We start from the raw sequence: 14,386 nt of genomic DNA, 5'->3' as shown, positions 1-14,386 counted from the left end.
GGCGAATCGACTTTCGGGCGAAACAACCGCTGCGCTGCGTACGTCGTACGGACGGTCGCATGGACGGACACAAGTGACGTCATAACCAAACCAAATTTTCTCGCATTCACGGGTTACCAAATTCTCTTAGCTATGGGGCTCCGCTGCGCGCGCCTGCGGCGCGCGCGAGAGCTCCGCTAAAAACATGCACATTCAAATCTTCGAAGCGAGTTGCTGAGGTGAGGGAAGAGAGTTCGGTCCGAGAAGCATTTTTCCATTCTGTTTTCTGTCCTTTTGTGGTTGTTTTTAGTCAATGTGTTTCTTTATAGAGCGGATTTCAATTTAGTGTTGTAAAACGTGGCTGGCACAGGTTTCCATGCATCATTTTCCAGCACTTCTACTTTAAAGAATGAATGCTACAGTACCACTCTTTATCAGTCCATATAACAATAATGGTATCAGACAAATGCCTAAACATTGGCAAAAAAGTTATGCTTATTTTCTCGACGTAAAAAGTTACCATAGCAACAGTACCACTTGTTTGAAAAACTAATTTTTAATTCAAATGGTTTTAGGTCTAAAATGACCACGGTTTACCCCCCATTTTTTTATTACGGTACTGTAATCGGCATGTTTAGGTACAAATTTTTGCAAAGTTTAAAAAACAATATAAGGAAGAAATTCTGACCTCGAAAAAATTAAGGTGACCCTGAACCCCTTCCCGAGAAAAGACCGCTAGAGAAAATTCCCTACTCCCCAGTAGGCTACAAGGACGACTTTAATTGGTCCGAAGGTTGTCTGAGAAATAATAATTGATCCATTCATTGTCAACCCTAGGGTGGAGGAGGTGAGGGGGGCAAATTAAGTGCCTGCGAAGACTTGTCAGAACATTCAGAACTTTTTTTATACTACAGGAAACAATGCCAAAATGTTACCGCTTTTCCTTTGACAACAGTTTGGCATGACATTTAATGTTCACGCGACAAGATCTCTCCGTGGCAACACAATTTCGAAAGCCACGTTTTTCTAATTGCTTTTTTTCTTATCCTTTGGTAAAATGAACTCGGTTACATTTCATATAACAACATTTTAGCATTTTTCTATTGGGATTTAATTTTTTTTTTTTTTTTTTTTTTTTCAATTTTAACGATTTTCTGTGGTTTTGGACGAATCGAGAAATCCAAGATGGCGGTTGTAAAGAATGACGTCATCGTGCAACATTTCGGACGCCAAAGGAACCACTTCTAGCTGTACTATCTTTAGTTCTCATTTATTGACGCAATGAACCTTCTTAAAAAAAAGGGCGACCATTTACGAAAACCCCAAAAACTCTCATAAAAGACGCAGATACAAGATGTTGTTTCCACAGGAACTAATTTGCTAAAAAATATGGCTTTCTATTGGTCTATTGGCTGTGTAAGGTTCGCAAGGCGTTGTGGTACCAAGGGATTATTTACCAGCAGTAGATGTGTCAGTAGCCAGGAAGTATTGTGAAACAACTCTCGCTTGCGGTCAGCAAGGACTTCCTGATCAGTTTCAAGCCCGGTGCTCTGAAATTTGCCACGAAAACGTCTATTATATTAAGCAAATTTGATGATAAAACGTGACAACCCGCGTCCGCGGTGCGGGTCGGAATACGTATACTCTTACACAGATAAACAAGGCACAAAAATGCAATATAAGATGATTACATTTTATTGGCAAATATTATACTGAAAAGTTAAATGAGCTTAAAGACCAATTTAGTGTTTCCATTATTTCTTAAAACTTTTAACCAACAGTCCTTTTCAACTCCAAACTTACTACGTCGTTAATTCTAGTCCATTGACGGAATCATTTGTAAACCAGCAGTAGGCGCCTCAGTTGGTCCATCAGTATGACCACCAGTAGGCCCGGATATCAGCCCCGTCTGGGGCACGAACGACCACTGCGCACAACGATGTTAGCCCCTGTACGGAGTTTGCAGCACTTCTGCGCACGAGGGTTAAAACATCTTCTTCCGCATATCTGCATCCACCTCAGACACCTTATGGTACCTCCACGTCTCGGTCCTCCGCGTCTACTTCCACCTCGGCGTCGTGCCCTTCCGGGTTATGATCTTCTACGTCGTGACGTCCTTTTCCTCCCCGCCTCCCTCGTCGTCTCCTCCTGCGAGGCCTATTTCTGCCCCGTCGTCTGCGTCTCTTGGGACCCCTTCTCTGGCCCCGTCGTGTCTGAGGATCTCTACTCTCCAGAATATCGCTTCCTTCTGTTAGATAAAGAAATCATCTTGTTATTTCACATACAGTGCTGTGAATCTGTTCGCGAGCATCATTGCTTTGATCAAGAGATTTTGTGGTTCATTTTCACTATTAGTTAAAACATATCGAGAAATTATGTATTAAACCTACAGTTAATTAAATATTTAAGCACTACCGAGAGACTTTCTGTTTGTCTAAAGACCCAGATCTTTTCGCTGGCTTAGGCTCTCACCTTGTGAACTAAAAACAGTTTAACTACTATTTTCTTAATGCAACTACAAGCTCCATGCCTAACTAACGAATAAACGCCACCACTTTGAAGTGGTTGAAATTTCACCAGTCTATAACTGGTTGTCAATCAATCAATCAATCTATCAAACAAACAAAAAAAATAACATAAGTAGTGGCTTGCTTGCCCCGCAAATAGATACAGCTAATCGAGGCGGAGCAAGATGAACACAAGAAAATGACGTCAACAAACTACTAAGAAACCACAACGATTTTAAAGTTGAAAACAAGAAATGACAAGTACAAACTATCAAGACATTTAGCTTTACATAGTAATACAGATTTGAGTTATTTCTCATAAATGGTCTAATACTAAAAAAAGAACCCGTAATTTATAAGTATAACAATTTAAAGTTACATCAAGAAATAGAAAGAAAATGTGACTAACAAGTATAATTATTTAAAGTGCCCCTAACCCTTCAATTTGTTTTCTTTTGGTAGATTTCCATATCTTTCAAGAACTCATTTTCGAAAAAAAATTTGAGAAATATTGAATCCTTTTTTTTTTACGAGCGCTAGAAGTGAAGGCAGTCTTGTCGATATTTTCACCTACCGTTCGCATTAGTCCCCCACTCGGCCAAATGTGTCCAAATATGGAGCGTGACGTAAGAAAAGGACATCGTGCAAAAATATCCGAAGATTCGCGGTAATGCTTCAATTGTAAACAGAGAAAATGGTTGAAAAATGTGTGGTTTATGGATGCAGCAACTCTCGAAATGTAGAGAAAGGAATCAGCATGCATAAGATTCCTTCTGAATCCTTCTAGTGTCCTTTTCTCACGTCACAGCTAAGAAAGTGTCAAATATCGGACGCTTCTCATTGGCTCGTTCCTAATGAGCCCACGAGACAAAAATTTGTCCAGCGGGGCTTAAAGCGCTTTTAGCGCTCGTAAAAAAAAAGGATTCAATATTTCTAAAAAAAATTCCGAAAATGAGTTCTTCACAGATATGGAAATCTATCAAAAGAAAACAAATTGAAGGGTTAAGGGCACTTTAAGTAGTCCAACGTTTTTAATTATCAAAGAAATTTGAATATAATCATCTTCATTTCCAAGCTATCAAAACGTAATTAGCGAAGGACCATTTTGAACTTTTTCTTAGGCACATCTAATATGAAGTGTCAGGATGGAAGGCTTTTGTATCTCTAATATAAAGCTGTTAACGTAAAACCCTCCGGAGCTGGATGATGGTGTCTTGCATGAATGAACATTATTAACATTATTAACATCGTGCATTAAAGTTGATACAGACTCGTGGTAAAGAAAAGTTATTGGTACTAAAATGTTTGCATCAAGAAAGAAGGGGATTATATGATCGCGTCTATCTTACCAAGTGCTCTTTTCTAGAGAATTAAAAGTTTATTAAGGTAAGCCTTGCATACCTGACCCCAGGCAGCAAGACCATAAGTTAAGTAGGTATAGATTAGGGAATAATAGATATTCAAGAGTATAAGTCGGAGTACAAAATGGAGCAGCTTTGCTTAGGTCCAACATTGTACTAGAAATAAATGATTGGTAGGAATTGAAACGCATTCGTCTGCAGCACAAAGCAAGTGTTCTTGGTGCAATAATAGATTTATAAATCCGAGCAAAAGAAAGCTTGATACGTGATTGTTTTTCTAATTAATAGAAAACAAGTGCTATTTACTCAATTGTTGTGTACATGTACCTTCTAGCTCCTTGGTATCATCCTTTATTTCTGCGATTTCCGACGCTGGTTTGTCTTCATTTTCGCCTTCAAAGTCTTCTTCCTCAGTGTCGTTTTCGTCTTCCTCTTCATCCACCCCTTCAGTTTCATCTGCGTCTGCGTGATCTTCTTCGTCCTTGGACTTATCTTTGGTTACATTTTCTTCTTTGTCTTCCTCGCCGAAGTTCTCGTCGTCATCTTCGTCACTATCGAACCGCTTCTTCTCGCTGCTTTGTTCAATGGGCGCAGATTCTGCTTTAACAAGAAAGCATGCAGTAAATAGAATAAGGAATTAAGGAACTGGGTTAGTGTGTTTTCGTATCTGGCGCGTGGCACAATTGTAAGATTTTGAACAAATCGCAGTGACATTTTATTTTCAAGTGGAATTTGCAATAGCTCAGACGGCAGACTGACTCATCCTAAATAGACTATTCACATTCAAATTCTCCAGTTAAGTATATGATACCCCATGTCAGCGGTGTGAGTTAAAAGGAAAGAAAACAGAAAAAAATTGCAAATTCAGACATGGCTAATCATACATGGCGGAAAATCTCCAGATATTGCGATATTATAGAAACAGGGTTATGATTTGCCCAGTTCTCTTCCTCTCAGTCAGTAATCTTAGTATAAACTTTCTTCTGAGAGACACGTCCTGTGGCCCCCGAACCCGGAGCTTAATCAAGTCGGCCAGTTCCTGTGGCATACAACGAATAGAAGAACTCCTACCCTCACCTGGCTGAAAGCCTAACCCTTAGATTACGTCGGTACTCAGTTATGCATCTGGGCAGAGAGAGACAACGTGGTGGCTAAACCTAACATGAAATCACCAACCCTCCGATCTTCAGATCGAAAGTCTGACGCGCTCAGCTATGCCTCAACTAACATCACTATTCTAATGAAAAAAGAACTGATACAGATTCACTCTGTTTATTTATAATAAAACTGAACAAACTTATAGTCGAAACTACTCCTTTAGTTACGTTAATTCTGATTTGAAAAATGGCTCCAGCGTGAAGTGAGAAAAAATTGAAAGGGGCCGAAGGCAAAGGTATCGCTTGTTTTTGCATCAACCCGAAGACTGATATAACCTAACATTGATCAGTCACATACCTTCTCTTTGCTCTATATCATTACCCAGTGTAATTGCTCCATTTTCTTCCAAATTGAGAGCCTGAACGTCTCTCAGCTTCGCTTGTGTTTCTTCTGAGATGGTAGCGCAGTTGAAAACAGCAAAGAACAGAGCGGCGCACAGAGCAAATGAAATCAGCCCTGTCCTCAACATAATTTCTGGTTTGCTGTGTTCACCAGTTCACCCAAAAAAGTATGACTTTTCTTCTCGATAAACAAGCTTATTTAAATGCTTTGCGCAGCTTGTAATATCAATCATATTGAATGTTTTTACTTGTTGTGATCTATAAAAAAACATAATTGCTTAAAAATAGTAAACTAGACAGCCTCACGAGAGGATGTACCTATCCGCCTGCGTCTATTTGGGCACACACTCGTATTTCTTCAAATTTGTGAGAATATCTGCTTTAAGGTATAATCCATTGATATCGTTCTTCACTAGTATCATTTACGTATTGATGATCAACAGAAACTAAACGCAATAATGGATAAGAGTTCTTGATATTGCTTCAATTATATCCAGGATTAAAAGCTGCGGCAATAAATGGCGAACAAAAAACAAGCGAAAGAAATTGCTTTAAGTTACAAAAAAACAACAGGGGAGGGGGGCAAGGAAACAAAAAAATATCAAAAGAAACAAAGAATTTCTCCGCACCTTCTTGAGCCGTTGTAACAATTAGCTAAAATATCAAATTCATTATGGTAATGAAAAAAAAAGCCAAAGAGAGAAAAATAACAACTAAAGAGAAGTCAGGCGGTGCATATGTTATTTTTGCCACTTATTTTTGTCAAGAATTTCATTTTAGTCATTATTCGTTGCCAAAATTGCTAAAATATGGCCCCGAGTTCGATTCCGGGACTCGGCGTTACATATGGTTGAGGTTGTTATTGCTTCCCGTCCTTGCTCCGAGAGGTTTTTCCCCGGTTACTCCGGTTTTCTGGGGTGCTTACCATTTTCGCAAACCACCCGGATGGAAATTTTCATCATAAATACGAAATGATTTAGCTTGTCTTAACAGAAGAAGTATAACATGCAAAACGTATGAACATCAGCTGTAAATCCCAAAAGGAGTAATAAAAATGCATCACTTTGACCAGAAGCTCATAATTTTAGAAGTACTCCAAATGGAATGATGCGTACCATTTGATTTTCCAAATTGAATTTCCGGGTTTTTCATGTTTATGGTAAGCACCCCTGCTTTCCGCAAAAACCAACATTTCCAAATTCTAATTCGATCTGAAGAGTGTCCCTATACTTCAAAGCGTATTTTATCATCTCGTCACGAACTTATGCGTAATCTAAATTTACAAATTTATTTTCATTCTTTAAATATCATTGAACCAAGGAGAAGCAAGGCGCAGAGTTGCGTTTCTCTTTTGGGTAGGCGTGTGGGAATGAAGTTTATCTGAAAAGGTTGTTTTATAGCTTTCAACAACGTCAGCAACAGCTGTAAAATTGCCATAGTCGCGCTCAAAGGGATAGTAAATTACATCATTTCGGAACTGCTTTTGTATTCCTAACGCTGCCATTAAATTTTCAAAACATGCGTGTCACCACTAAGTCAGCCGGGGCAGATTGGTTTAAAAACGGCAACGTGAAGTATATCTCTCAACAAAAAACATACCACAAGCAGATAAGTTCTCTACTCAAGTAATCCCGGAAAACAATGAATCGCAAAAAATGTTAAATGCGAATTATTTCTAAAGTATGGATATACTCTCAAAATACGTAGACGGACTGACATTGCAATTTTAACGCCCTCACAATACACGCAGTTTCTTATGTCACCTCATTTTGAAGCTTTTTGCTTTTCCATATTTACTATCACAACATCAGTTTACAATATTATGTTTTGAAGCAGTATATGTTCCCCCTATTGTTAGTTATACGACAAAACTTAGCCAGAAGGTCCAATAACCCTGCGTTATGGTGATTGTTTTCAAGAGTATTTATCTTATTGTTTTTAGAAGAAAGCTATATATTTCGCATAGGTAGATGAATTTTATTATGGGGAAATTAAGGAATCTACTTAATGAAATTGTTGCAAGCTAGGCCCCTGATAGATTGATCCTTAATCTACGTAGACGGACTCAAAAACAACAAGTATTGTAGTGAAAATGAGCTCATCTTTCTCAAAAGTAAAACGTGCAGTAAGGTGATCTATTTTTTACCCATGAATTGCACATGCACAATAGACGGGTTATGGCAGTTGGAGGGGACATTCACTCGCTCGCTCGATCGGTCGCTTGATGGGCTGTAAACTTTATATTTAATCAAAATCTTAAATCATTCATAATAATCTACGCATTATGTGACCATCAGCCGCCATTACGGAAAAAAAAAAACAAGGACGAAAACTCAACTGGAGTAACGAATAAACTGTTGATAATTGAAAACAGTAGAGATGTTGTCATGTTAAATCCTTCCATTTACTCAAACTTAGGTACAACCTTCCTTTTCAGAAGAGATATTTCCCAAAGTTCGACTTGGACACGCGGAACTGCGCCGGCTTTCAACGTTCAAACATGTGCGTGTTGTGCCATAAATTTTGAAAACCAAGTTTGTGCAACTTTTCAAACAATATTGAGAGACAAAGAAACAGTCAATAAACACTCTATAGCTAATTTAAAAAAATCAAGTCCCACATGATCAAAGAAATGGAAGGTCACCCATCCAAAGCATTACCCTACAGAGCAGAACTTAATTTCGCTGGTTGGGCTGATGCTGGTACTAAGACTAAGCCAGACTAAGTTGATATAAAAAGTGTAACCAATGGTTAGAGAGTGGGGTAGTTGACAAATTGTAAACTCGTGAATTACGCATATCCAATGAACTGGTTATCGTAATAAAGGAAAATGGCATTCGCTCAATCGTTCCATCGTTCCATCGGTCGCTTAATGGGCTGTAAAGGGTTAAAATCTTCATTACTTGTTAATTTTGATATTATGAAAAAACAAGATGTTATATTGGAATGTCAATGATAAAATCAAATATTAGGGCTAGCTTAATAACAAACTAAACAAAAATAAAATGTACAAAAAGTATTCTTTTTCTTGGGTACACGAATCCTGCAACTATCTTTTATGCTAACTTTTCTTCGTTTCTAATCCGTCTCAGCTAATTTTAATACAAAGACACGACTTCTGTCCACCGAATTGATGTATGATTGGTCCGCCCGCCTAGATTAACAACTGTTACCTGAAGGCTAGTGCATGAAAGCCTCCCCTTCAACGTAGTATCCTGGATAGTTCGGCCACATCACACAAACTGATGAGTAGAAATTATTGCGAATTTATTTAGAAAATACGAAAGTTATTTGTTAAGTTATGTTTTTGTTGCAGTTTGGTGTGGGTAAAAGGAGAAATGAGTTTTCGGAATGGTATAATTATGTGAAATGCGAAGTGACTTAAATAAATTAACCTAAGCATGTGTCCTGTTTTTCGCGCTCATTTTTGAGAGCACCTTTTTTGCAGCCTGTGTGCAGACGCTTCCTGTTTCCTTTGTTAGTGCAAGAATGGAAATAGGAGACGCCTGCACGCAAGCTACGTTTTTTTTTATGTTGCAGTTTCTAGTAGAATATTAAACAACCAGACAACAGATCGAGGATTAGAAAATATACGTATGGCTTTCAGACGAAATGTATGCACCCGCGAAGGCTAACACCAAAGCCGTATTCGACTGAATGTTTGTTCTACATTCTTACCCGTGTGAAATAACCCCATGGAATTCCATTGAGTTCCATGGAATTCCATGGAATTCCATATAATTTCATGGATTTCCTTGGAACTCCATGGCATGTCCATGGAACTCCATGGAGTGTCTGTGGAGTTCCATGGGGTTCCATGGAGGGTCTATGGAGTTCCATGGAGTGTCCATGGAGTTCCATAGAGTTCCATGGAGGGTCCATGGAGTTCCATAGAATTCCATGCAGTGTCCATGGAGTTCCATAGAGTTCCATGGACGTCCATGGGATTCTGTTAAACTTCATGGAGTGTCCATCAAGTGTGTTCATAGCATTCCATGGAGTTCTTGAAAATCTAATGTAACACATTGTAATAATGGGGTTGACACCAATCAGAACTTCACTGTACAATCTGGAATTTACATGTATAATTCACAGTTTCTTTGTTGTAAGTTTTATTCTTAACCATGGCAAATTTTAATTAATATGCAACAATAACAAATGGTTTGGAAGAAAGAGAAAGGAATCGTACGTTGTCTATACCACAAGAGTGAGCTGTATTTTTTTTGTATGTTATTTTAATTGGACATATAAAGACATAAAACCAAGATGAGCAACTGATATAAGTATTTGCAACTGGCTTCCTTTCAAGGAAAGCTTTAATACTAAAAAACATGAGCTAACAATTTTATAATTGGTCGTACACTGAACTGCATTTGTGAAAACACTATTACTTTCAAACCTTCTTTGATGAATCTTGACACCATTAAATGCCAAAAAGAACAGCAATGCTTTGAATCGTTATTCCAACGACCTTCATGCGCAATGCTAGCTTTTAAAATGAGCAAGAAAGCGACTGGAGTCTGACTGAGTACCGGCAGCCATCTTGGATTTCATTCAGACTGGGAAGACTGGGCATGAACAAAGCCATTTTGGTCAGCAGATATGACACTGCAGGCTCGGGAAAAGACCGTTTCATTTTAGATTTTAGGCGGGATTCAAGCGTTTTGGAGACATTTCCTCTCGGGATTTTTACCTCTAAAATGATGGATTAAAGCAGCAAATGTAGATAACTACTTTTAGAAAGAGGTAAGATTTCACACAATAATTTTGATGAAAGACTACGTGAAAATGTGTGATTTTATAGATCTTCTGCAATTGTCCCTCTTGAATTTTATAAAGCAAATTCGAGATTTTTGAAGTAGACAATTTCCCTATTTATTTTTAATACAAAGCTTTCGCATTATTGTTTTTACGGGTTAATAAATACAGTCGAACCTCCACTAACGGCCACCTCTCCACAACGGCCACCTCTCTACAACGGCCACTTTTTTTTTGTCCCGGCGGACAGTCCATACATTACCTCTTGTTTAAACCTCTCTACAACGGCCACCTCTCTACAACGGCAACGGCCACTAAAGTGCGTCCCCAACTGCCAAAATAACCTCTCGACAACGGCCAGTACAGCTCTTTTTTGTAAAAACAAAACTTTTTTTTATAAGTTGATGCAGTAATCGACATTTGTCTTCGGAACATTACGTTTCTGTATCCATTTTAATGATATACGTATTTTGATTGTGTTCCATTTATATGCTGCAGTAAGCATAAATAATGTCTACAATAATACAGCGAGTGTTGCGAGCCTTGCTCGTTTCGTCTTGTTAACATTTTGATTTACGTTTTATTGTGTATTTTATCTGTATATATTTTTTAGATTGAATTGCCATTATAGGCTACAGTAAGCATGGACTTGGCACAATAAACATGTTGTACTTCCCGAAAAAAAGGTGTCATATTACACCCCTCCCTCCCCATAACGGCCACCTCTCCACAACGGCCACTTTCTTCTGCCCCCAAGGTGGCCGTTGTGGAGAGGTTCAACTGTATTATCATTTGTAGCCGGTTTGATATAATGTCTTGGTATAAGCTGAAGACTTACATGATCTTGATTTGAATGAAGCATGGAGATCAGTTCATGATCAACTTCATGCCCATTGGGTGTATATTTTTCTAACTGTCACCTCAGATGATAGAATGCACTCATTTTACTCAGAAACCAACAAGGTCACTGTGATGACACTCAGAAGAACTCACTAAAAGCACTCAATTTTCTGTTTTACTGCAGATTTTCAACTCAATATTGTTGTCAAGCCGATACTCAAGACTGTACTGAGCTTCAGAGTGAAGTCACCAAATCCTGCTCAACAAGATAAGTCGACCACTATGATCGTTGGACTCTATTTTAACTGATTCATTTTGTTATGAATCGTGCCTTTTGCTACTACTGTACTAGTCAGGAACATTAATTACATGAATTTACATGAATGTAAAGCCTGATCACAGAAAAGTAATAAATTCCCGTGTGTCCCTCAGTCACTACTTGTGGTCACTGTAATTTTAAGCTTTATAAATAACGCTGTTTCCATTAATGGCAAAGCATGATCAGTAAAATGTTTTCATTAATGAATTCCATGGGTATATTTGTCTTTCCGTCAACTTCCATAGAAATTCATTAAGAATGCAGTTTTGTTCCATGGAACTTAATTAGCCCACGGAATTCCATGGAAAATTTTCCGTTAAATTCCATGCAGCAACTCCATGGAGCTATTTTCATGGAGCTCCCTAGCCTGTTGTTATTTCCATGGAACTCCATGGAATTCCATGTCCTAATACCCAATGGAATTCTGTGGAATTCCATGGATTTCCATGGAAAATTTTCTATGGAATTCCATCAGGAGTTCCATGGAATTTTATGGGGTTATTTCACACGGGTTGTTTCCGAGGCAGACGAACAAGAACTAATTATAACCTGAAAATAGCTTCCTTTCTTACCCTCTATTCTGACAGCCCAACAGGAACTTTTAGTCCAATTCTACGCAGCTGAAACAACATATACTGTTTGCTTTGTACAATATTTCGGCCGGCCAGACCAGGCTTCCTCCTATATAAGATTTTACTATAACTTCTGATAAAATTTTGAGTGACGCAATATATTAATAATAATCAATTTTCCCATGAGCCAAAAAGGAATATCGATGCATGAGTTTTGGAAATAAAACAATGATATTACTGAGGAAGAATGATACTCTATAGCAGCGGCAAAACATTATTAATGGTGACCGGAATCTGTAATTGAAACATCCGTTTCCGCATCACACCCGCGCACAATTAAAGCATTTGTCACATAGTTTGTAAACTGCAACTTAAAACTCCAATACTCTTAATACAGCAAAAAAAGCAACATACGTCATTGATCTCCCGTCTGCATATACCTAATTACTATTCGAATGCGTCAGGTGAACATATGTTAACTTATGTTAACACATTTATTTCGAATACTCTTCCCGATAAATGAAGATCTTTGTTTCAGCGTTGAAGGTAATTATTTTCTTTCCTTCGATATCCTGAACGTTACTTGTTATTTTTTAACATCGAAAAAAAAAACTCTTTCTCATTGTTCTTAATGAAACGAAGATCCTCTTTTATGTTTCCTCTTTCACCAGCTGTCAAGAGAGTTAAGACTCATACTGTGGCCACTCGCTTGAGGCAGCTGTAATCCTCCAAAACGGGTATCCAAAATGTTCGGCCTCCTACGTCAGCGCACACCAGCAGTTCTGGGATCTTTTTAGCTCACTGATCGTCAAGCGAAACCTTTAAAGCTTATTTTTATTCTTTGTGAGACGTCCACTATTTTTTGACGTAATAATTAACGGCGAACATGATCGCTACAAAGACAACTCCTACTGTTATAAAAAAATAATAAAATGCAAGGTCCACCTGCCACGATTTCCACATACGCAGAATCAAGAAAAGTAAAACGTTTGACATTTCATTTCATCCAATCGACGTTATTTTCGAGATTAAAAAGAAAAGAAAGAAAAGAAAACAAAAACGGTTGCTCGATTTTGTGATAATTGAAGCGTTATGTTGCTTTGGTGTTTCTTTCCGTCGACGCTCTGTGATTGGTTGAAAAGTTCGTGCTATTTTTTCAACCAATCAAGAGCTGATAAAAACCGAACTCCACGGATACGTTTTCCCGCGCTAGACATTCTTTTCATGTATTTGCCTTGAGTTCTTATTAGTTCGTCGTGTTGTTTACGTTTGTTGTGATTGGTTAATTCGAATAGTATCTTTCGTTTTAGTTTAACTACGCTCGATAGAATCTATGAAGGCACATCCGGTTTATATAATAATTGAGGCCAATACTTGTCTTAAATCTCTGTTTTTGTGACTTCAGCATTTAAGTGTATATGACAGACTTTTTTTATTCGCTTGATCTAATCGGGACCTTTTTTATGTAAGACTGAATGTCAAAAAATCTATACTCATACATTCTCTGTAATGACAATTACACGAATAAAATAATTGTGAAAAACATGTTTGGCGAAAAATTCAAATGGTTTTAGACTTGAAATGAAGCCTTTGAAATTGTTTGTATTTTCTCTTTTAAGTGTATATGACAGATTTTTTTTTTATTATTTGCTTGATCGAATCTTCATGTTGTTCTCGTCTGAAAATCGAAAAAAAATTCCCTATCAATTTTTCTTCTCTTCGTTTGAGGCGGACAAATACGTGTAATTTCACTTCCGGTTGAGTACAAAACCTCGCAAGGAGGGAGACTGGGGATACTAGACTTGTGACGTCAATACAAGAACGCTGCTTTCGCGGGTTTCAGTGTTTTTGTTGTACGTTTTGATTGGTCTAGAGGAGTGTGTAAATAGAGTATAGACCCACGATTGACGTCATCGAGTGGTGTGACCATTGCGAGAGCGACTGGTCAACAAAGGTTTTCAAACTGTTTTTGCGAGAAGCGGACAAACACAGGCAAATTTTCGCGGGAAAGGAAAACTGCCCAATAAAAAATTGGACAAAGACCGTTGAGAGTGACCTCAACCAGGATAGGAAAGCTAGAACTTTGTTGTGACGTGAAACGGAAGCAAATATTTGTCAAAACATGTCGCCGATAGAAATCCGGTAATGGCGAGTAATCGATTAAAAAATCGCAGAGAGATAACAAATCCGACCATGAGTATGCAAGGCAGCAAATCGAGTCGACAGAGAAGCTAATAAACTAAACTTTAACCATCATATTAACAACGTGTGTAAAAAAGCAAGCCAAAGGGTTGGGGTCCTTACGAGACTGAAAAACCTGATACCAACAGAAGCGGCTAAGCTGCAGCTATATAAAGCTGCTGCCACCTTGACCTGGCACTTCTGCAAGGCAAGCGATAGGAGAAAGCTTGAGCGCTTACAAGAAAGAGGACTCAGGGCAGTTTTAAGGGCAAATATTCTAGCTACGAGAAACTACTGGCAGAAACAGACATACCATCGTTATACAACAGTCGAGTACAGGACATTGCCATCTTCACGTATAAGATTAAGC

General features: G+C 38.3%; 1 protein-coding gene across 1 annotated transcript; it reads right to left on the bottom strand.

The window, feature by feature from the left end:
* Positions 1 to 1,651: 1,651 nt before the first annotated feature.
* Positions 1,652 to 5,685, bottom strand: LOC146482627 (uncharacterized). Its single transcript, XM_085107079.1, has 3 exons — positions 5,303 to 5,685; positions 4,175 to 4,444; positions 1,652 to 2,227 (listed from the first exon to the last, which is right to left on the bottom strand). Exons 1-3 carry the CDS (start codon positions 5,472 to 5,474, stop codon positions 2,007 to 2,009), a joined length of 663 nt encoding a protein of 220 aa, XP_084963205.1. The 5' UTR covers positions 5,475 to 5,685; the 3' UTR covers positions 1,652 to 2,006.
* Between the last annotated feature and the right edge of the window lie 8,701 nt (positions 5,686 to 14,386).

Source organism: Pavona decussata, unplaced genomic scaffold (genome assembly GCF_977016875.1).
Source record: "Pavona decussata unplaced genomic scaffold, jaPavDecu1.1 SCAFFOLD_45, whole genome shotgun sequence".
Lineage (NCBI taxonomy): Eukaryota > Metazoa > Cnidaria > Anthozoa > Scleractinia > Agariciidae > Pavona > Pavona decussata.
This window is presented reverse-complemented; position numbering and strand designations above follow the sequence as displayed.